This window comes from Podarcis melisellensis (genome assembly GCF_964234715.1).
Source record: "Podarcis melisellensis genome assembly, chromosome: 15".
Taxonomy (NCBI): domain Eukaryota; kingdom Metazoa; phylum Chordata; class Lepidosauria; order Squamata; family Lacertidae; genus Podarcis; species Podarcis melisellensis.
Genome location: NC_138532.1, coordinates 32,523,873 through 32,547,916, shown reverse-complemented (window position 1 = coordinate 32,547,916; position 24,044 = coordinate 32,523,873). Strand labels below are relative to the sequence as shown.

The window sequence follows — 24,044 nt, the reverse complement described above, 5'->3', positions numbered from 1 at the left end:
TTTGCAGAGATGCTCTGATTCTGGGAGAGCTAAATAGCTTCCTCTCACTATCATTGAGGGAAACATATTAAATCTGGCTAACATAAACAGCCTGCACAATTCATGATTCCTGAAGGAACAATTAAGTAACCTGGAGGGGTTCCTGGGACTATTTTTGTCGTATGAAGCCCAAGTGACCCCCTCTGTGGCTCAGAGTGCCCAGTACCAACTTTGGTTGGTACAACAATTACACCCTTTCCTGGATAAGATTAGCTTAGCTAGTGTGGTTTTTTTCTTCAATTATTTGTATACCTTTCATAAAGCTGACATTGCATGGAAATCACAATGGAAAACTGTAGAGAACCACTCTCCGGAGAGGTAGACAGCTGGAATCTGAGAACTTGCTTTAGCTAAAAATAATAATAATGCAGCAGAGTAATCCAAAGGGTATTGAAAAGAGATACCATATTTTTCACCCTGTAGGACACACTTTTTCCCCTCCAAAAATGAAGGGGAAATGTGTGTGCGTCCTATGGGGCGAATGCAGGCTTGCGCTGAAGCCTGGAGAACGAGAGGGGTCGGTGCCTGTTCTGGGGGCTGGGGTCGGGGGAAGCTCGGGCTTCCCCCGCCCCAGCCCCGCGCCTGGGGAAAAAATAATTTCCCCCCTTTATTTCCCCCCAAAAAGACTAGGTGCGCCTTATGGGACGGTGCGTTCTATAGGGCGAAAAATACGGTAACTTCAATTTTGTGTGGTTCCCTTTGCTCTTTTAAAGGTAAAGGGACCCCTGACCATTAGGTCCAGTCATGGCTGACTCTGGGGTTGCAGCGCTCATCTGGCTTTATTGGCCGAGGGAGCCAGCGTACAGCTTCCAGGTCATGTGGCCAGCATGACTAAGCCGCTTCTGGCAAACCAGAGCAGCACACGGAAACACCGTTTACCTTCCCACCGGAGCGGTACCTATTTATCTACTTGCACTTTGACGTGCTTTCGTACTGCTAGGTTGGCAGGAGCTGGGACAGAGCAACGGGAGCTCACCCTGTCACAGGGATTTGAACCGCTGACCTTATCAGCAATTCCTAGGCTCTGTGGTTTAACCCACAGCGCCACCCGCGTCCCTTTTTGCTATCTTATATCAATGCTATCATCCCTCCCACCCCCAATCACTCAACCCCTTACGGAGAGGTTCCGTAAGAAGGCCAGTCTGGTACAATGGTTGGGGTGTCAGACTAGAACCTGAGAGACAAGGGTTCAAATCCCCACTTGGCCATGAAGCTCACTGGGAACAACTGTCATGGATTGGCTGGATGCAGAGGAGAGGTGGGAGGCGCCAGCTGGGGAACCCCAAAGGGAACCCCCAGGGGAAGAAAGCTCAGAACCAGGGGTATGGGATGATGATGAGTGGTCAGAAGGAGAAGATGGAGAAGACTGGGAGGAGGAGGTGTCTGAAGCTGAAGAGGCAACAGGGTTTAGTGAGCAGGAAGAGTCTGTGGCAGAGAGCAGTCCAGACTCAGAGGCAGCAATAGAGAAGGGCCAAGAGGCAGAGGAGAGGCAGGCTGCTGAGGAAGCCAGCTCCCCTCCCCTCTGGTCCCCCAGAACATGCAGAGAAGTGAAAAGAGCAGAGGAGAGATTGGTTGCATGCAGATGGCAGTCTCTGGTTGCTTGGGGGGAAAACCCTGAAGAGAACTTAGGCATCTCTGGGAAGGCAGAAACCTTCAGTCCCCACAACTACCTCTTTAGAGCAAGACCTACGGAGAAGAATTGTTGTGATCACTAGGCCTGTGCTGTTTTGGTTTCTTTGAATAAGGAGTTAACTTCAGCAAACACTGTTTGCTTATTGCTGATCTACACCTGACTCTGGCTCCTGACAGCGACCTTGGGCCATTCACTGTCTCTCAGCCTACCCTACCCCACAAGGTTGTTGTGCGGATTAAATGAGGAGGGGGGAGAGCAGCATACGCCATCTTGAGCTTTTGGGGGAAGAAAGATGGGATAGAAATGCAAGGCAATAAAATAAATAAGACGTTGTGAACTAAATGTCTTTCAAATATTTACTCTCAGCAATTTCAGAATACAAATGTTGTAATGTATTTGCACACTTTGCTTTGAGTAATTAACAACCGTTGTATTCCGGTTCTGTATTTGTTTTTCTCATACTTACCTAAAACAAAAAAATACATTTGCAAAAAGAGAAGGTACCAGCAGTGCATAACAGAGAAAGCTGTGGTTCTTGGTGCAAGAATTGTAACGGAACGCCAAACACAACCCATTTGGGTTTATGAAAAGCTGAGGGGCTGTGGAGTCTGCTGTAGTTCAAGTGGGCTTGTTAGTGCCATCTAGTGGTTCCCGGGTTTTGGTTTCTGACAGCACAAAGCTGAAAATTCCCAAAGTTCAGGGAGCTTCAACGGTATCTGCCGGTGTCTGTGCTTTTCTTTCCTTCGAAAAATGTCCATTGCCGTGAGAGCCAGGCATTCTAGACCAGGGGTCAGCAACCTTTTTCAGCAGGGGGCCAGTCCACCGTCCCTCAGACTATGTAGGGGGCCGGACTATATTTTGAAAAAAATAATAATGAACGAATTCCTATGCCCCACAAATAACCCAGAGATGCATTTTAAATAAAAGCACACATGTAAAAACACCAAACAAATGAAATACCATGAAAATCCCTGAAACGAGAAGTAATCGACTAGAGATATTATTTAAACTAAATAACAAACATCAAAATGCTTACGGAAAAAAATGAGAAAAACCTAGAATTGAACAAAGCCTTAATGGGATGCCGGCTACAAACCTCGTTTCACTGAACTATTCAGTTTCCTCAGAAGGAAATAGAGAAATCATAAACCTTAAATGACCATTCTACTCACATTAAAACACGCTGATTCATGGACCGTCCGCAGGCCGGACTGAGAAGGCGCTTGGGCCGCATCCGGCCCCCAGGCCTTAGTTTGCCTACCCCTGTTCTAGACTCCCAGGTGGAAAGAGACACGTTGCTATCTTGATGATCAGAGCAGTGAGGAGCATAAAAGGGCAGTTTGGGCCAACTCATACACACCCTTGCAAAAAAGTGAACTACATCATTAGAGTCAGAGGATCTCAAACCTCTTGACAACAATGCTGGATGTGACCATGACTCTGCTGCAGAAGGAACAGCGTTAAGAACCTCCCTGCTTTTCCTCCAAGCTTCTGGGATCACGACCAGTTCTCCACAAGCCCTGCGAAGCTTGCGGCTGCCATGATGTGCTTTGCTTTTCAAAACAATTACAGGCCGAGGAAAGCAAATGAGATCAGAGCGGTGTTGTCAGAAGGCATCGAGGCAGAGGACATCTCCAAGGGGACTGAGCTTGACAGAGACTTTTTCTTCCCTCCCTTATCATCGGCTGCTGAGACATTAGCGCTCTCCCTGTTCCCATTGCCCTGGCTGAGGGTGAATCAAGTGTTGTCAGTGTCAGACCTCTTTGTTGAAAAAGGGAATTAAAAGGGAGGGAAGAGGGCAAGATTGGAGGGGTTGCAGGAGAATGGGGGAACACTGGTTTGGAAAACCATTTTTGACTCCAAGATCTACCAAGCTAAGTTCTCTTGATTTGTGGAAATATCTTCTTCCCATCTACTGAATGTCACAAGTGTCAACCAGCTGTGCATGTCTTTTTTTCTTTTTTGGCAATGTTCTCCCCTATCCCACGATAGGTCCCGTAATACCCCCAGTTAGACCAGATTCAATATGAAACATGTGGGAAAACTCTACCTGGGAAGTGGGGTTAATATCATACAATGGCTCCATTGTCAATTATACTGATGTCCAATTCAGTGAACTCAGGTTTTCATGGCACTCACTAGACTGGGAGGGGGGAAACCTCCAGACTGCAGGCCCATCTTGTCCCCCAAGTTTGGCCCACAAGGCCATTTTCCCCAAGCCATGACCCTCTGTCAATCAGCTGACACCATTGTGATGTCAGCTGATGGGTGGGGCTGAATTCTAGGTCACTTGTCAAATCTGGCCCACAGGGCGAATCCTGCTAAGGGCTAGATGATCCTTGGGATCCTTCCCAATACTGTACTACAGTTCCATGCCTTCCAACATTTCTCCAGTAAAAATAGGGACACCCTATTCCATAATGGGACTTGAGAAGAAGAACAAACCTCTCCATTCTGAAGGAAATCAGCCCTGAGTGCTCACTGGAAGGACAGATCGTGAAGCTGAGGCTCCAATACTTTGGCCACCTCATGAGAAGAGAAGACTCTCTGGAAAAGACCCTGATGCTGGGAAAGATTGAGGGCATAAAGGAGAAGGGGACAACAGAGGATGAGATGGTTGGACAGTGTTCTTGAAGCTATGAACATGAGTTTGACCAAACTACAGGAGGCAGTGGAAGACAGGAGGGCCTGGCGTGCTCTGGTCCATGGGGTCACGAAGAGTCAGACACGACTAAACAACTAAACAACAACAACAACATTTCATAATAATAATAATAATTCTAGTATTTATACCCTGCCCATTTGATTGAGTTGCCCCAGCCATTCTGGGTGGCTAGCAACATACCCTGCATATAAAAACATAATAAAACATTAAACATTTTAAAACTTCCCTATATTCCCCTGTGTCCAACCAGTCCATGACAAGGGGGAACGATCTGGGTTCAACCTCCAGTATCCGCAAGCTGGGCTTGGAACGTTCCTTGACTGCAACCCTGGAGAGCAACTGCAGGTCAGTGTTGGCAATACTAAGCTTGATGAACAATGTCCGGGATCAGTATTTATTTACTATTTCATAAAATTCATATGCCTCTTGATCGTAACAAACCTCAAAGCAGTATAGTGCTTCCTGGTTTGACTCTGTGCTAAGAAACCCCCACATTGTGTAGTTATATTTTGTGGTGCAATTTTTGGCCAAAAAGCTGGGCCTAATAGAGAAATAAAGGACAGAAGGCTCCACTGTTCGCTTACAGTATGTTTTATTTCTCAGTGCATTAAATAAGAAAGTTTTGGTATCTATGGGTTCTTTAATAGTGTCTCCAATAGTACAAAACATTTCATACGCAGTAATGAAACCCATTGCAAATTGGGAGGGTGGGAGAAGATACAATTAACAGCTGGCAGGTCTGAACAGTAATGATGCACGATCTGTAGGCAAAAGCTTTCTTTTCCCTTTAGGGGAACTATTTCCCTTTAGGGGTCAGCAAATGGAAGCCTCCAGGCTGAACCAGGTTTCAAAACTGCCCTGCCCACATCAGGTTTCCACATCTCAGACCCAAAGCGAGGTCTGCAGGAAGCTGCAACACGAACTTTTAAAAGCAGGCTGCTTTGCGATGGAGAGACCCAAGCTGGCTTCAGTGTCTGCCTGAAATCTAGCTGCCTAACCAGAGATCGCTGCTCTATAGCCTGATAAACCAATAGAGCTCATGAAACAGGGCGAAAGCTCGATGAACCTTGGTAGCTGAACATCAGCGAGACCACACAACCAGTTGCGAAGGCAAGGAGTTTATAACAAGACGAGATATTTGCGAACATTTAAAACCACACAGAGATCCGGCCTAAACCATCTTGCATAGCTCAAAACAGCTCAGAACGAGCTTTGTGGAAATTAATAGCACCTTTCCCGTTCGTTTGATTCCACAGCAAACGGCGGGTTTTGTGGACATCCCTGTAAAGACTAAAGCAGAAGGGGCAGGTGACTGTCCGCTCCGTCAAAAAGGATATTGCAGAGAGGGAAATGTTTGCGAAAATGTTGAGCAAAATGACCAAGGGGCCGGAACAACTCCCCGATATGAGGAAAGCTCACTTTATTTATGACTTTTAGTTTAGGGGGAAAGGGGAGTACGAAGTGAGGTTATAGAGATGTTTTTTAAAAATATACATGGTATGGAGAGGTATTAGTGCAGTGAAGTGTTTAGTTTGTTGAACATGGGAGAGCTGGGTTCAAATTTCCACTCACCCATGTAGTTCACTGGCTGGGACCTAGGACCAGTCACTGCCTCTCAGCCCAAACTATCTTACAGTGGGTGGGGATTATATGAGAGGGAGAACCATGTACACCATCTTGAGCTCCTGGAGAACCAGCTAGGATCTGAATGCAACAAATGTAAGTCTTAGGACAGGCATAAACATAAAGAATGGTATTGACAGCCACAAGAGATGAGATGGCCGCCATCTTGGACGGCTTTGAAAGAGGATTAAACCCTTAAAATGGCTTTACTTATCTTCTTCTTGCAAGCAAGCCTATATACGTACTTGCAGAGGCAAAGAAGAGTGTAGGAATCCCCAGTTATTACTTCTCTCCTACAAAGTGGCATGAGATGGGGGAGGATTTCTGATTTATAGCAGAGATCAGGCTTTTTAACCCCTGCCCTGGGACTTATCTTACGGGTTGGAATGCGGCTTTGAGTTCTCAGCTCAAAGAAAGGACCCGAATGTTTAAAATAACCGCATTACTAACAGGGGTAGTCAGTCTTTTAACAGGGTGTGGGTAAACTCTGGCAGAACCAGTTCCTTATTGGCCTTGCATCCTGAGAGAATGCACTTAGGATCACAGAATTGTAGCCTTGGGAGAGTCCCACAGGGTCAGTCACTCCAACTGCCTGCAATCACTTTTATTGGTTGTGGACTAGTAAATACTGTTGGTTGATAAGCCTAGCTGAAACCGATGAACCAGAATTCCCCTGGTAGGCTCTTTTCACTAGTGCATGCGTTTGTAGGTGCACTTTCTCCCAATAGATGCATTCATTTATTTTTTGTAAACACTGGTGGATGGGAGAACTGCCCTGCAGAGTATGGATACATGTGAATTTTGTAGGATGGTTGTGTTTCGCTTCTCATGCTGTGCGACGTCGATAAATTCTGTTTGCAATTTCTTCCCCATCCTGAATGGAGAGAGAAAGAACTGTGCAAGAAGGAATAGAGCAATATGTTTGGTGTGCATGAATTCTCTGGGACTGTACCCTTGCTCATATGTGAAATGAGGGATCTGGGACTCCAATCACCACCACTGCTCTCCTGGAAAAGCTGAAATGTCTCCTTCCTTTGTTTCTTCATATACTTACATGGCTGTGTTTCATTTTTTCCCCTTTCGAGTTTGCAGGAAGCCTGTTGGGCTGCCTTTCAAACAAACTTCCTGCTAGATCTGTGATGTGTTCTGAAGTCTGTCAGGTCTGTCTTGTACTAGTTCCCCGATCAAACGTTTTGGTACCTAATGAAAAACCCACCTAAAAATTAAATTGGTACAATAGCCACATCCAGCATGAATTCACAGAATCACAGCTAAATATTTGGAATATTCCAGAATGCAGGCGGATTCCACTGCAGACACAAAAGGGTACCTCGGCAAGCAGGGGTCGATGCAAAGACTTCCATGAAGGTGGAAAATTTGGGCAGCTCTTGCATCAAGAGCACCCTCTAAGAAGTGTCTTTATCACACGTGGCCTTTGGGGTTTCTGGGCATGACGGTGGTCATCCGAGATGGACACTGACACAGGGGCAGAGATAGGGCAATGTAGTAACTGTGAAGTATACATTTTAAAGATCAAAGAGAGTTCAAGGAATGCCTTCCTATTCCGACGGGTTGATCCATCCTCCTGTCCTGCAGGGACCTCTGTGCCTAAATCTCTGGAAGATCTCCAGCCCTCGCTGTTGGACCTATCAATAAAAGGGCTCATTACAGTGGGACGCCTCCCAGATGCGGAAAAAAATACACATGTTGCAATTTTGTCTGACCTCCGCCCCTGCACAATTTTATTTCCAAAGAGGAAACTTTCCTCCTTGAGATTGTTTCGTTCAGCCTGGACACCGAAATCCACCTCTGAGGACCTTCTGGCAGTTCCCTCCCTGCGAGAAGTGAAGTGACAGGGAACCAGGCACAGGGCCTTCTTGGTGGTGGCGCCTGCCCTGTAGAACTACTTGACTGGAAGCCGCCCAGAGTGGTTGGGGCAACCCAGTCAGATAGGTGGATGTCATTTGAAGTAAAATGGTGATGGAAGCTGTACTGATCCAATCAGTGCAAAGAAAGCCTTTTATGCAAAGCAGACCCACAAAATCAAGTACCCTGGAGGAAAAGGGTTTGAATAAATGGAAACTTTAAACTAGCAGGGTCCACCCTGATCCAGCAGCAGATCTCCAGGGATCCAGGACAGAGTCCTTCTCAGCCCTCACTGGAGCTGCTGGGGTTTGAGCCTGGGATGTTCTGCATATAAAACAACGGGAGTTAAGGCATGACCAACTTGTCCCCTTGATTTCAATGTGGTCAAGGCATGGCCAGCCGAAGCTCAATGAGCACATGACACAACTCAGCTCCCTTATAGCCTGGCAATGGAAACGTCGCAGTCTTTCCCCGTGGCGCCACTGAGGATTGAACCTGCGGCCTTCTGCAAGGCAAATCAGGTGCTCAGCCCCTGAGCTACAAGCCCTTCCCCAGCACAGCCTCTGCATGCAATTTGTCATTGTGGTTAGACACAATGGATCAGGGCCCTTACTGGTGTCCTATTTCCTTCGGCTCCTTTTCCCTTTGCTCTCGCTGCCGTCCAAAAGCGAGGAAAGAATCTGGTTGGAGTGATGCCGCTTGGTTTTCACGTTTGCGCGGAGAGGGGCGCCCAGGATCACGTCTTGCCCCGAGCCTGGTTCAACGGAAGACAAAGAATCTGAAAACAAAGGAAAGCCAGGGACAGGGAGAGGCAGTCAGGCCTGGGGGCCAGATGTGGCCCTCAGGATCTCTCGATGCGGCCCTGGGGATTCTCCCCGGGGCCACCCCCCTCACTGGCCCCAATCTATCCCTTCCACAGGCGCTAATGCCTGGCTGGAATGCATCTCTGAACTGTGGCAATGCCTCGATGGAGAGAGATGTGATGTGGCAGGAACTGGGAGAAAGAAACCTCTTTTGCACAGTTGCAGAAGCTTACTGTACTGAAGGTAAGCATCATAGCCTTTGCATATCATCCACTTTAACTTCTAGCCCTGCCCACCCTCTGCATGCAGTTTTCGCCACCCCCCAGCAAGGGAAATATTATTATTATTATTATTTATCATTACTATTTATCAATTACATTTCTATACTACCCTTCACCCAATGATTCGAAATGTGTTTGTATTTATTTATTTATATCCCTTCTTTTTTCCTGGCCTGGGACTCAAGACAGCTTATGCAAGTTAAAACAAGGCAGAAAGCTAAAAACATATCAAATATCATGCTTAAAAACGTGATTAAGCTGTAACAGGATTAAAACAATAGAAAAACAAATCTATGAAAATACAGATAACAAAAACAGCACAGCACTATTGAAAGAAAGCCCTTTCCTTAAAAAAACAGTCTACTACCAAAGCATGTCGGAATAAAACAGTCTTCACTTGTCGGTGGAAGAATAAGGAGGGAGCCTGTCTGGCGTCTCTAGGGAGGGAGTTGCAGAGTCTGGGAGCGGCCACCGAGAAGTCTTGCTTACTGTGATCTGTGAGCTACTCAGGGAGCCTTTTCTGATGGAAGAGCTGCATAAATATTATTCAGTCAAAGGCGCCTCTCCTCTCTCCCCATAAGGCAAAGCTGAGCAGAACATTTCCCCATCACTCACCATGGATTCCAATCATATGCTCTAAAATTAACACCCTCTCTGCTAAAATCTTCAGGGCCTCCCGAAGCTGTTGGACACCTTCGCCCTACAAAGGAGAAGAGGTCTGGGTTGCTGGAGGCAAGGCATTGGTTCATGCATTCAAGGGACACCCCTTGCTTAGGGAAATTGCAACTACCCTGCTTAGGCTTCTTCCGTCCTTACTAAAACAGCCAACTTATATCTGGACTGTACCACTGCAGACGGGGGGGGGGGGTCACGTGGTAGAATATATATAGATGGTTGATAATCTATATATCCATGCACACTAGGGAGAAGGGAAGGCTGACTTCGGTACAGGTCTCTAGAATATGTCCTTAGGACTCACTCATTCCCGTCTGCACAACTCTCAGTTAACAATGGTTAATTAACAACTAGCAGCCTGAAACCTGGCATTGCATGGAAATTGCAGTTTTGAAAGGTTCTGACTGTCACCTTGACTCAAAATGGCACTCAAATGCATCCAAGCATAGGTGAAAAGCTGTTCACCTATGGTTCAAAATTTGGTCATGATATCTTAGGTAAAGGTAAAGGGACCCCTGACCATTAGGTCCAGTGGTGGCCGACTCTGGGGTTGCGGCGCTCATCTCACTTTATTGGCCGAGGGAGCCGGCGTACAGCTTCCCCGGTCGTGTAGCCAGCATGTCTAAGCCGCTTCTGGCGAAACAGAGCAGCGCACAGAAATGCCGTTTACCTTCCCGCCAGAGCGGTACCTATTTATCTACTTGCACTTTGACGTGCTTTCAAACTGCTAGGTTGGCAGGAGCAGGGACCAAGCAACGGGAGCTCACCCCGTCGCGGGGATTCGAACCGCCGACCTTCTGATCGGCAAGTCCTAGGCTCTGTGGTTTAACCCACAGCGCCACCCACGTCCCCATGATATCTTAAGAAGCATCCAAATGCATAGAGAACAAGCAACTTTCCAAAATATACAGCAGATTATTGGGTGGTTGTTGTTTTTTAACATTGCCATTTTCAGAGAATTAGTGTTGCCTGGCCATTCTAGATTCTTATGTTTTCGGCCATTAAAACGTATCTCTTCTGGGATCTATTTTAGCTGCAAGGCACCTCGCGGGGACTTTGCAGACACAATACATGAAGGACCACAAGGCAAATCCTACGATATTAAGGAGCCTTCGTCAATGTGGTGCCCTCTGGAGGTTGGCTCCCATTGGCGACAGCCAGCAACAGCGCAGTTGCACAGCCTGATGGGAGCTGTAGTCCACAACCTCTGGAGAGCATCAGGCTGGCGAAGGCAGATCTTAAATACCTACTAGCAAGGGAAAGGGGGAGAGTGTAGCAACAATAAAGAACTGGTTGTGCTCTTACATCTGCACCTTTGTCTCCTTCGTCACCTTTTTTACCGGGTTCCCCCTAAAAAAAAAAGAACACCAGGAAAGTATGAGGAAAAGAAGCAGAAGAATCCCAGTCGCTAACTAGGGGTGTTTCAAACAATCTGTTTACTGAACATTGAGCCTGATTTGTTTGCAAGGGAACTGATGGTGTTGGCTGTTTGGCTGAGTTTTTACTTTGATTTGTTGGTGGGGAGGCTAGCAAGTTATCCCGCGCTCCCAAACCAGCTTTCATTGCAACTGGATCCCACTGGGAAATAGTGATAGTTTACATGCGTTGCCACAAGAGCCAGTGTGGTGTAGTGGTTAAGAGCGGTAGTCTTGTAATCTGGGGAACTGGGTTCGAGTCTCCGCTCCTCCACATGCAGCTGCTGGGTGACCTTGGGCTAGTCACACTTCTGTGAAGTCTCTCAGCCCCACTCACCTCACAGAGTGTTTGTTGTGGGGGAGGAAGGGAAAGGAGAGTGTTAGCCGCTTTGAGACTCCTTAAAGGGAATGAAAGGCGGGATATCAAATCCAAACAAGGGAACCCCTTGACTTTCATAGAACTTCCTTTGGAGCAAATGGTTGTGGGTGGCAGATTTTGCACAGGGATAGCTGATACTAACTTGCTCCCCCAGGAGGCAGTGATGACCAGCAACTTGGATGGACTGGATAAATTCTGAGGTGGAGGGTGGGGGATAAGGCTATCTGTGGCTACTAGCCAGGATGGCTATGCTCTGCCTCCATGGTTAGAAGATATTAGAAATATGCTGGAGATATAGTGAGGTAGAGGGTCCGTTTTATCATATGTGGTAGACTTGTAAAGGGTAAAAGAGTATTAGGAAATGATATATAATGAATTGAAAAAAATGTTTAAAAGTATCTTTCCAAAAAAACCACAGAGTCTTTTTCGTTGGGGGTAATTCAGAGGGAAATTCCCAGGTGTCAAAAAAGACTATTTTTGTATGCTACTACTGCGGCCTGTGTTTCGCTAGCTCAGAAATGGAATACGAGTGAAGTCCCAACCAAAGAAGGAGGGCAACTTCAACTAATGGAACAAGCGCAGCTTGCAGATTTAACATATAGCATAAGAGAAGAAGAAGAAGATACGTTTAAAGAAGACTGGAAAATGTTTACTTGTTATATGGGTGAAAACTGTGTGCATTTAAAAATGCTGGTAGCATAAAGTGTAAATAAGTATTGATGGTGTAACAATGGATTACTGAATGGCTTAATTTGTTTAAAATATCTGCAATCAAAGAAGGACTAGATGGGCCACTGGTCTGATCCAGCAGGGATCTTCTTAGGTTCTTATCATCCCTGATCATTGGTCATGCTGGCTGGGGCTGATGGGAATGACAACTGGGGGGCCCAAAGTACCCCACCCCTGATTTCCTTGCAGTTGCCAAGCAAGGCCACCCAAATACATGAATGAAGGAGGCACCAGGTGATTTGCCATGCATGGACTTGAAGGTGAACTCACCCTTTCTCCTCGATCTCCTTTGGAGCCTTTTGATCCGGGCTGTCCAGGAGAACCAGGCATGCCCTGCAGGGAAGAAAGAGAAGGGGGCAGCTGACGAGTGTAGGAATGCTTTGCTTCTGTACAATATCTTGTACGGTGGAACAAGACCTTGATCTGGGAGCAGGTAGAACTTCAGAAAAAACCGCCCTCTCTTGAAAGGCATCTTCTGTTTATTAGGCAGACTTGCCCCACATCTGATATCACGTGGGAAATCAACGAGGGGCAGGTGGGCATGGTTCAGCCTGGTGGGCCAAAGGAGGGGAGAGAACCATGGGCTGGAGGTTCCCAACCCATAAGACAAGACCTTGGGCCTTTGGGAATGGGGGAAGGTGTGAGTAGGGTTGAGGTAGGAGAAATAAGGCGGTTAGAAGATTGCTACCGTTTTCATCTGTGAGAGAGCTGGTTTGCCTACCTGCAGCCCAGGTGCGCCAATAGGTCCCAGGGCCCCTTTGGGACCTGAAGATCCAGGTGGCCCTAGTTGGGGGGAGAAAATAGATCATCAGCTGAGAATATTAGGAGCTAGTCTGGATTATTAGCACAAGAAAGTATAGGATATGGCCTTACTTGAACAACTGGCATTCGGATTCAGAGTCCATAGAGGCCAAAGCAAAAAAGATAAATTCTATTTTGGTATGGCATGGCTCTCCTTTTGTTCTTAAAAGACATTGGGTTATAGCCAATGCTAGTCGTACCCAGAGCAGACCCGCTGAAATCGATGGGTACAACTATCCTAGGTCTATTAATCTCAGTGAATGAAATCTACTCTGAATGGAACATACAGTGGTATCTTGAGTTACAAACACCTCGGGTTACAAACACTTCAGGTTACAGACTCCGCTAACCCAGAAGTAATAATAATAATAATTTTTTATTGATACCCCGCCCTTCCTGGTTCAAAAAACCGGGCTCAGGGTGGCTAACAACAAATTTAAAACACTTAATTGATGCAACAAAAAACAGCATAACAGTATAAAATGTGAATAACAATAAATTCAGAATTCCAAAATCAATTTAGGGGGGAAATTCATCCAATAAACATTAGATGATCACCAGGGCTAGCTGGCTAAATTAGTCCTATCTGGGCCAGCGAGGAGACCAGGGGAGAATTAGCTGTGGGATCCCACAGCGGGTAATCTTCATAAAAAGGGGAGGTGGAGGAAAGGAAGGGGAATAAAAGATCAGTAGTACCTTGGGTTAAGAATTTTACCTCAGGATGAGAACAGAAATCACGCGGTGGCAGCAGGAGGCCCCATTAGCTAAAGTGGTACCTCAGGTTAAGAACGGTTTCAGGTTAAGAACAGACCTCCGGAATGAATTAAGTTCTTAACCCGAGGTACCACTGTAGCTGGATAGAACCCAAAGCGCTCTAAGTAGAGGAGAATAGCCAATGGCCTATCTATCCCAGCACCCTGTTCTCACAGTGACCAGCTGTGAAGTCAGAACATAGCCATCATGACTAGTAGCCATTGAAGAAAGCCGGCTTCCTGGATACTTCCTGGATAATACTTTACACATGGACAGCAACACCCAGCTAACCCTCTCGCATTCATCTCTGGAGATCTGCACAACCCACCAAATTTATTTTATTTTTGCTTTGGCCTTTCCCAGCTCCAGAATTGGAAGTTTGCAACTCTGGGCGAGAGATGTCTTTTTTTTCTAACAAGGAAGCGTTTTATTTTTTTTAAGAGTGTCTTCCTGGCATGGAGCTGAAGTGCTTGGCAGAATGAGAACACTCATTTGAACATATCTACTTGTTATGCGGCATTGTTAAGGAGATGTCTCCTAATGGCTTTATCCCACTTAGGGAGTGTGTGGGTGGGGGGATTATAATTTCTTCCAGACGCCGACTATTAATTACACTTGCAGTTCATCGGGGAGAGGGTGGGGGGGACGGATGAGGACTCCTTCGAAACTCAGCTTTTAATTGTTTCGGATGAGACCCCCACAAGCATCAGGCACCCACCAGGGCAATTGAATCAGCCTCCATAATTAATGCAGCCCTCATATATCAAAGTCAGGGATGAAATGAAATGAAGTCTAAATGGATGAATGTGGTAATAAGAACGGGGGGGGGGGACGACTGGGGGCCCTCTTGTGCTCTTGACGGGAGGTCATTTCTGAGTGCCTCTCATGCAAAACCACTTAAGACTTTTTCCTTCTTCTTTAAATCAACATTTTTTTAAAAAATGGAAATGCACGCTCAAGTCTAATAGCTGGGATTCTTTGTAGAATTGTAGAGCTGGATGGAATCCCATGGAGTAATCTAGTCCAAGTTCTTACAAAGCAGGAATCTCGGCTAAAGAATCCATGGCAGTGCCTGGTTCCGTGGTTCCGGCTGCTGTCCCTGTAGTTTCCCACTCCCTGAGCCCACCTCTTCAACCAGATCTATTTACCTGGAAGTCCAACGGGCCCAGGTGCGCCACGAGGCCCAGGCAAACCAGCCAGGATGGTGTCAATCACGGTGGATGCCAGCTGTGGCTCCCCATCTGCGTTAGGGAAAATCAAGGAGAGGAAACTGCTGAAATTGAGGAGCACAGGAATTTGGTGAATGTTTCCCATCGTTTGGTGACATCGTAGTGATTTGGAGCTCGTCCCCGCTTCCACTAGCCCCATGGAGGGGTTCCAGCAGTTTTCGCCATGTCTCGTTCCTTTCCTAGGAAAAACCTGGCCTTTGGCGATAAATCGGAACAAACAGCATTCTGCAGGAAAACCCTCGAATTGCCATTTGCTCCAACTGAGCGCTAAATAGAGGCTTCCCCCCTGGGGAAAGCAGCGGAACTAACCCTTTGTTAGCTGCCTTGAGCAAGTCAGTGAAAAATTATTACACTGGTACCTTGGTTCGCAAATGCCTTGGTACTCAAACAACTTGAAACTCAAACACAGCAAACCCGGAAGTAAGTGTTCCAGTTTAGGAACTTTTTTCAGAAGCCGAACGTGCTCCGTTTTGAGTGTTACACCTACATACTTCCGTTTTGAGTGTTACGCTGAGGTTTGTCTGGTTTTGCTATTTATTTTGCATTTTTGTGGTTCTTTTGTTTTTTGTTTTTGTGACTGTGTGGAACCCAGTTCAGCTACTGATTGATTGATTGTGTGACTGCAGTACATTGTTTATTGCTTTCATTTTATGAATCAATGGTCCCGTTAGATAATAAAAATCAATGTTAAATTGCTGTTTTAGGGGTTGTTTTTAAAAGTCTGGAACAGATTAATTCATTTTGCATTACTTTCTATCGGAAAGCATGCCTTGGTTTTGGAATACTTTGGTTTTGGAACGGACTTCCGGAACGGATTAAGTTTGAGAACCAAGGTACCACTGTACAGAAGGCTAATAATAATACTAGCTGGAAAGTAATATACAAAATCAGGTCTGTTAAAACAGAGATAGATTAAAAACAGTACAGCGCTATTTAAAAGTGGGACTTAATCTAACTGCTTCAGTAATCAGCATGCATGGATGATTCCCCACCCTTTTTCTGGAAGGTCCATCATTTGGAGCCATGTGAGGCTAAGAGATCATAGTTGCAGCTTGCTCCAGAATGGAGTCTGCTTTCTTTACAACGGATGGCTGAAAAAGTGATAGGCAATTTCTGACAGCAGGAAGCTCTGGTGCATTGAAAGCATACTAGATTGTCACAATCAGGCACACCCACACCCAAAAATACCCCAAATAGGTCTGTTCTTCCCATAATTGTTTTGGAAGTGTGTGTCCGTAAGCTGGGCTCTACTTCCCTCTGCTGTTGGCAGTTTGGAATCCCATGTCATCGGTTTTTGGGTGTGCTGCATTATGCAAAGGAATCTTTTATGCATTAGGTCTCCACAGCTTGAAGAACCGGCGTTTCCAGCCAGCCTCAAGGGAAGGGAACTTGCGCAAAAGCCAATAAACAAAACTAGTCAAGCTCCGATGTTTGCAAGTGCAAAGCCAGCTTTGATACAAGGCAGTATAGATCCCTGCAGGATCTGAACCAAGGACCATCTAGTCCAGTGTTTCCGGAATTCGGGTCTCCTGCTGTTTTGGACTACAACTCCCATTATCTAGCAAGACCAGTGGTCAGGGATGATGGGAATTGTAGTCCAAAAACAGCTGGAGACCCATGTTTGGGAAACTCTGATCTAGTCCAACATCCTCTTCCCCAAAGTGGCCAAACAGATACCGTATTTTTTGCTCTATAGGATGCACCCGACCGTAGGACGCACCTTGTTTTAGAGGGAGAGAACAAGGGGGAAAAAATTCTCCCCCTCTCTGCTCAGCGCCCCTTCAGCGAAGCGGCAAGAGAAACGGAGCCCCTTCCATTTCTCCTCCTACTTCGCTGAAGGGGCGCTGTGCAGCTCTCCCTCTCTGCTGAAGCCAGGAGAATCTTGCTCTCCCGGCTTCAGCAAAAGGAAGCCAAAGCCTTCGGAGCGCAGCGCGAGTTCCTGCTGCGCTCCGGAGGCTTCAGGCGGCTATCCCTGAAACCTGGAGAGCGAGAGAGGTCGGTGAGCACCGACCCCTCTCGCTCTCCAGGCTTCAGCGAAAGCAAAGCGTAGCCTCCGGAGCACGGCGGGAGCGCTCCCTCTGCGCTTTGGAGGCTTTGCGTTGCTATCGCTGAAGCCAAGGAGCCTGCATTCGCCCCATAGGACGCACACACATTTTCCCTTAATTTTTGGAGGGGGAAAAGTGTGTCCTATAGAGCGAAAAATACGGTACTTATTGTGAAGCGCATGAGCAGGACGTGAGGACAACAGCATTTCTCCACATTGCTAGTGTTCCAGCAAGTAAAATTCAAAGATATCTCATCTCAAAGATATCTCATCCATGGCTGGAGGCAGCAACGCTTCTGAATACCACAGGAAGGGAGAGGGCTCTTGTGTTCGAATCCTGCTTGAGTGTTTGCCATGGGGTCATCTGGTTGGCCACAGTGAGAACAGGACGCTGGACCGGTCATTGGCCATTGGCCTGATCTAGCAGGCTCTTAAGTTCTGATGAGAGCAAGCTATGTAGAGGCTGCTTGGTGCGTCACACTTGCTTTATATATTTATTCTAAAAATGCACATTCCCGAATTCTCAAAAGAAACCCAAGGCAGCTAGCAAGCCCAAACATCACACACTGTTGAACTATATTGCTATCCCCGTGCCAAGTCCCAATCATATTGTCACCAAACACCAAGCTAAGAATTAGTGCCTGAGCGTGCTTTCCCCCTCTCCACAACTCCCAGGGTTGTGCCTCTTAGATTTGTGAGCCTGAGAACAGGAGACCTCGCAGGGTCTTCTCACCGATCGTTGTAAACCACTCTGAGAACCTTTCGGGGATGATCAGTTCCAGCCAGCATGACCAGTGGCCAAGCACGTTGTCCTAAAACATCTGGATGCAGCCAGATTGACCGCTGCCCAAGGATGGAGAAATATGTCAGACTCTTCCCTTCACGTTTGGTTTAAGAAGGCCTTAAAGGTAAAGGTACCCTTGACCATTAGGTCCAGTTGCGGACGACTCTGGGGTTGCAGCGCTCATCTTGCTTTATTGGCCAAGGGAGCCGGCATACAGCTTCCGGGTCATGTGGCCAGCATGACTAAGCCGCTTCTGGCGAACCAGAGCAGCACATGGAAACGCCATTTACCTTCCTGCCTGAGTGGTACCTATTTATCTACTTGCACTTTGACGTGCTTTCGAACTGCTAGGTTGGCAGGAGCAGGGACCAAGCAACAGGAGCTCACCCCGTTGCGGGGATTCGAACCGCCAACCTTCTGATCGGCAAGCCCGAGGCTCTGTGGTTTAGACCACAGCGCCACCTGCGTCCCTAAGAAGGCCTTACATATCACAATTTCAGAAAAGTTTGCTAGTGTATTTCCTAGCAATACAAAAAATTGGCATGAGCAGATTTTTATTCTGAAAGCGTGGCCCAGAGAAAAAGGTTTGAGGGCCACTGAGTGAAGCAGATGATTGGCTCCTCTTCGAAATGGAAAGAGACCTACTTTCTTTCTCAGCGTTGGGCTGCAGCGAGTACAGAACTCCTTGCTGGAAGGTTAATGGGAAGCCAGGGGATGCTGGGGGTCCCGGGGGTCCCGGAGGGCCAGGAATGCCGGTTTCACCTGGATATCCCCTGGGTCCCGGAGGTCCAAGCAGCCCTGCGAACCAGAACAAAGAGAAGTCAGGGATTACCCAGGCATTTGGAGAATGCTAGCACTCCATGCACTTGAGATAGCAAGGTCCTGTTCCGGGTGCCAAGGCGTCACCCTGGAACACGAGGAGCACTGATTGAGAGCCTCTCCCCCAGCACTAAAGCCTGGCTGTACATGCGCTGCTGTTCCATCGCCAAGTCACAGCCGCGCCACAGCTGGAACATCAAGCACCATGTGTTTACATGCAAGTTCCAGATGTTCCAGGAGGCAGTCATGGCGGATCAAGGAGCAAGAGATCCTCAGTGTGTCAGCTTTGAGCCTCGGACAGGAGTCCGAGTTGAGCTGGAGACCAGGAACAGTGACTATGAAGCCAGAAGTCAAGACCAGCCAGCCACACCATAAATTTAAAGCGCATCCAACACACATTGAAAGCACATGGTTTCTACCAAAGAATCCAGGGAAGCTGTCATTTGTTAAGGGTTCTTGGGAATGGTTGCTGTTGTTGTTGATGATGATGATTTCTACCCCACCCATTTGACTGGCTTGCCCCAGCCACTCTTGGGTGTCTTCCAACAAATTATACAAAGACACAGCAGAGCACTGCACATTAAAAGCTTCCCTAAACAGGGCTGCCTTCAGGTGTCTTCTAAGAGTTGTGTGATTCTTTATCTCCTTGACATCTGATGGGAGGGCGTTCCACAGTGTGGGCACCACTACCAAAAAGGCCCTCTTCTTGGTTCCCTGCAACTTCACTTCTTGCTGTGAGGAAACTGCCAGACGGCCATCAGAGCAGGACCTCAGTGTCTGGGCTGAACGGTGGGGGTGGAGACACACCTTCAGGTATCCAGGGCCAAGGCTGGTTAGGGCTTTAAAAGTCAGCACCTGTCAGGGGCTGGGCAGAGGAGGAGGAAAGTTGGAGACCGCCTCCCGATCCTGACCCTTCCAGGGAGGAGGAAGAGGAAGACAGTATAGACTTATAACAGTGGTTTGAGGGAGGTCAAAGCTCAGGGGCAGATGAGGGGGAAAGTTGGGAAATAATGGGAGAGGAGGAGCAGGCAGAGCCAGACCAGCAGCTGGCTGACATGTTGTCATTTGATAGCATCCCAGGCCCACCATCTCCCAGAACCTGGCAAGCCTTAAAAGTAGGAGAGCAAAGAGCTTGGAGACAGAAGGCGTCACATGTAGAGGAGGTGATGATGATGACGAATGAGGAAGCAGGAGAGAAGGGGATGGAGATTCTATAGCCTCTCTCTGTAAAGTTTGAAATAAAAAAGGACTGCAAGAAACTTTTCCTTGTCTTTATACTTTCCTGGGCAACCAGCCGGGGGCCGCTGACAGCATCCTGACAGCACCAACACTTTGAATTGTGCTCGGAAATGTACTGGGAGCCAATGTAGATCTTTCAGGACTGGTGTTATATGGTCCCAACAGCCACTCCCAGACACCAGTGTGACAGTTGTGTTCTGGATTAGTTGTAGTTTCCGAGTCACCTTGAAGGGTAGCCCCACATAGAGCGCATTGCAGTAGTCCAAGCGGGAGATAACCAGAGCATGCACCACTCTGGTGAGACAGTGCACAGGCAGGTAGGGTCTCAGCTGGCGTACCAGATGGAGCTGGTAGACAGCCACCTAGAGGTCTGTGAGGGGGAAACTACATCCCTGCCTGGAGATGCTGGGGTTTGAACCTGGGATATTCTGCTTGCAAGGAAGACACTCTACTACAGAGCTGTGGCCCTTCCTCCCGAGACTCACCTGGTGGTCCAGACGGGCCCCTCTCACCAGTCTCTCCCTTTTCACCTTTCGGGCCTTGCGGTCCTGGTTTCCCAGCTGGCCCCGGTAATCCTGAAAACATTAAGGGCACAAACAAGTTTGGCAGAAAAGACAAGAAGCCGCACCCCTTTGCAGAGATGTACGTGTAAAGCTGAAAACAAATATGTAACATGGAAGAAAGCACCTTGAGCAAGAGCAGAGTGCAATTCACTCAGGTCAACCCAAGCGGTGGGCTTGGGTGGAGAGATGAGCCAGTAGGATTCAAAATGAAAACACACACAAACATACACTGGCAGACTCCGCAAGAAAATGCCTTACAGGCCCTGTGGAAAGAGATCAGATCCTGCAGGGCCCTGGTCTCATGAGACAGAGCGTTCCACCAGGCCAGAGCCAGTGTTGAGGAGGCCCTGGCTCTGGTTGAGGCTAATCTAACTTCCTTAGGGCCCGGGACCTCTAGGGTGTTGCTTCTTATGGACCTTAAGGTCCTCCGTGGGGCACAGGTCTGAAAATGTCATCAAACACCATCAAGAATGGGAAGGGGCTCTCTCCTGTCTCTGGAGAAGGAAGGTGATCTCCAATGCTAGCCATACCAGGGACTCAGCTATACAGCTGCAAATAGAACGTTTTAAGTGTGTTTTAAGTGCATTATACAAATGTAACACCAGATGGAGCTGATGAGTTAATGGCAAATTCCATATACAGTGGTACCTTGGTTTGCATACATTTTGGATTACAAATACATCAAACTCAGAAGTATGTGTCCCGGTTTGCAACCTTTTCTTGGATTACAACCCTTTTTTTTTTTTTGATTACGAACAATTTTTTGGTGGGGGGAGGCTCCATTGGCGAAAACACGCCTCGGGTTACAACCTGTTTTGGTTTACTATATATTTTACAACTTTTACTTTAAAAAAACAATTTTCACAGTGTTTTTTCTATCTGTTTAGATTCAGCCGAAGGCTGTTTGTTGCCTTTTTAACTTCCTGGTCCGCTACTACGGTAAACAATTTACTGGACTCAATGGCCCTCTGTTGATTTATCAGAGCTTTCCCTGTGGTCTAACTTGGGCGACAACCCTATGGGAAAAATGTTAACCAATTAAATTAATTTATTGGACTAAGAGCAGCTATTGCAAAACAGCCGGGTATAAATGCTGCAAGTGAATAAATGAAATAAAGCCCTGTAATTCAGAAGTGGGATGGAACGGACTTGGGCTGCAAGTAAATAAATAAAATTACAGATAATTGCATGCAAAAGCGACACAGATCAGGCTGCAGTCTGACCGGCTCCTCCTTCGCACAGCATGATGGGCAGGGAAAGGATTCTCTGCAGTTTGCTCACCGATGGGTCCTGTGGCTTTCCTCAAGATGGTCCCTGGATTGGCCAGGGGAATGGCATCTGGCACCAAGTCGTCGTACCACGTGGGGACTGTCGTCTTTGCCATCGGCAGGTCATTTTCCGACGGCGGAGCCTGCTCTGCAGCCTCGAGCAGAAGGATCTGGATTCAAGTCATAACAATCAACCGGAGCCCCAAACAGCTTGAGAGACCAGTTTAACCGTGAAGTCATCTTACATTGCAAATGCCCACTCCAACCAATTTGACCTGCAGAACTGGGACTGTTACAGGGGCCACATGATACTCGTTCAGCCAAACCCCTCAGCTCCTCACAGCAGCCCTATCACTACTTTATTCAAACCCCTGCTGTTGTTTAAAACCACCATTGAAAAACCTGCCTTCTCTTTTTTGCTCCCGACTTCAGAAGCGGCAACTTCTGAAAAAGAAGTTGCAGGGGCCCAACGCAATGTCCTGACATCATCATCATCATCATCATATACTTATACCCCACCCATTTGGCCTGGCTTCCCCAGCCACTCTGGGCGGCTCCCCACGGAATATGAAAAATACAATAAAACATCAAACATTAAAAACTTCCCTAAATAGGGCTGCCTTCAGATGTCTTCAGATGTGGTTTATTTCCTTGACATCTGATGGGACGGTATTCCACAGGGCGGGTGCCACCACCGAGAAGGCCCTCTGCCTGGTTCCCTGTAACCTCACAGTGGGGGAACCACCAGAAGGCCCTCGGAGCTGGACCTCAGTGTCCGGGTAGAACGATGTGGGTGAAGACGCTCCTTCACGACATCATGAGGAGCCAGGCGTGGACCCGAACACAGTGGCAGCATGGCCCCAGAGGCCAGCGGCCAAGTTACCATTGGCCAGTGGTGGCTGCAGCAGCAGAATCCACCAACCACCGAAGCCAATCCACACTTGGCTCTGTGTTTGCCCTCTTCCACCCTCTGAATAATGGGGATGGCGGCCCCCTCATTAAAAAAAATAAAATTGGAAGGCCCCAAAGTGCCTTTGCTTTAGGAGTTGTTGCCTATGCAACAAGGACTGTGATGAGCCAATCCTCCAATGAGGGCTGTGTGATGACAGACTTACATTTGTATGTATATAGGAAGAAAATAATTCCTTTTTTCCCATTGGAAAAGCGGGACCGCATTATAGGAAACCGCAGCCATGCAGAAATGATGTGGGTCATTCTATCAATCCCATGCGGAATCAATCATATCTATGATTTGTGCCGTGTTATTTTGTGACGTTCCGATCATCCTGGCCTGCTTCTTCCACAGGACTGGGGGACACCAGCTCAGGTCAAATACTGGAAGGTTTGAGACAGAGTGCCTGGAAGCTGGGATTTATATCAGACATTTAATTCGCACTCCGGAGGGTTTTTGTTAAAAATGTGGGCGGGTTTCACAATAACAGGCTAGGGAATGTGGTCATGCGAGGAATCTAGTCATTAAATGGGGCCTCAAAGAGTGTGTGTGGAGCAGGGCTGTCCTCATAGCCAGATGAACGACACTCCCCATCTGCATGCAAAGCCACGGAGAAGGATGGATCGGGTGCAGGGGAGCTCAGGACGCATCTTGTCCAAAAACAGAGGAGATGCATCACAGATGCTAATTTGAAGGTACGGGTGCAAATTTAGAAAAAAAAATACTAGAACTGCCTATCTCACTAAACACAGAATCTTCAAATATCTTAGCTCACTCTGCCCAACAAGGTGATTCTGGGGATCCTACAAGCAGGACCAGAGTCCAGTAGCCTTTGCCTCGTGTTCCCCAGAAACTGGGCCTCTGGGCAGACACTGTACAGCAGGGATGGGGATTGCCTGCAGCCCTCCAGATGATGATGGACTCCCCCAATGCCCATCAGCCTCACCTGACATAGTCACCGGGGAGCGAGGATGGAAGTTGTAGTCCAACAACATCTGGAAAGCTACCAGGTTTTAGGGGAAGCTGGTCTAAAAAAATAGGAAGCCCACCCCACAGTCTCCCATTGAACAAAATCTTGCTGGTTGTATGGAGCAAGCTTTGAATGTTTAGCCTGCAAAAGAGGAGACTAAGAGGAGGTGTGATAGCCAGCTTCAGATATCTACAGAGCTGTCACATGGAAGAGAGAGCAAGCTTGTTTTATCCTTTTCCAGAGGGGAGGACATGAACCGATGGCTTCAAGTGAGAAGAAAGGAGATTCCGACTAAACATTAGAAAGAACTTTCTGACAACAAGAGCTGTTTGATAATGGAATGGAGTCCCTTGGAAGGTGGTGGACTCTCCTTCACTGGAGATTTCTAAACAGGGGTTGGATGGCCATTCTTGGGCTGTGACTCCATCATTGCAGGGGGTTGGACTAGATGACCCCTGGGGTCCCTTCCAATTCTAAGATTCTATGATTCTAGGGCATAAGAGCCCTTAGCCTA

General features: G+C 47.4%; 1 protein-coding gene and 1 long non-coding RNA gene across 4 annotated transcripts in view; both read right to left on the bottom strand.

The window, feature by feature from the left end:
- Positions 1 to 3,063: 3,063 nt before the first annotated feature.
- On the bottom strand, positions 3,064 to 3,935 carry LOC309358329. Its single transcript, XR_014163456.1, has 2 exons — positions 3,718 to 3,935; positions 3,064 to 3,433 (listed from the first exon to the last, which is right to left on the bottom strand). It is a non-coding gene; the product is annotated as an uncharacterized lncRNA (long non-coding RNA).
- Positions 3,936 to 4,918: 983 nt separating this feature from the next.
- The window catches only part of COL26A1 (collagen type XXVI alpha 1 chain), a 91,904-nt gene continuing 72,778 nt past the window's right edge, over positions 4,919 to 24,044 (bottom strand). For 2 of the 3 annotated variants that reach the window (XM_081890543.1, XM_081890544.1), the window contains exons 5-14: positions 21,622 to 21,778; positions 20,263 to 20,352; positions 18,365 to 18,517; positions 14,811 to 14,903; positions 12,830 to 12,891; positions 12,379 to 12,441; positions 10,891 to 10,935; positions 9,526 to 9,610; positions 8,440 to 8,604; positions 4,919 to 7,606 (exon numbers count right to left, since the gene is read on the bottom strand). In XM_081890543.1, the coding sequence (XP_081746669.1) occupies positions 8,447 to 8,604; positions 9,526 to 9,610; positions 10,891 to 10,935; positions 12,379 to 12,441; positions 12,830 to 12,891; positions 14,811 to 14,903; positions 18,365 to 18,517; positions 20,263 to 20,352; positions 21,622 to 21,778 (906 nt within the window). In that variant the 3' untranslated portion in view covers positions 4,919 to 7,606; positions 8,440 to 8,446. The remainder of the gene's footprint in view (positions 7,607 to 8,439; positions 8,605 to 9,525; positions 9,611 to 10,890; positions 10,936 to 12,378; positions 12,442 to 12,829; positions 12,892 to 14,810; positions 14,904 to 18,364; positions 18,518 to 20,262; positions 20,353 to 21,621; positions 21,779 to 24,044) is intronic. The other variant, XM_081890545.1, reaches the window with a different exon arrangement.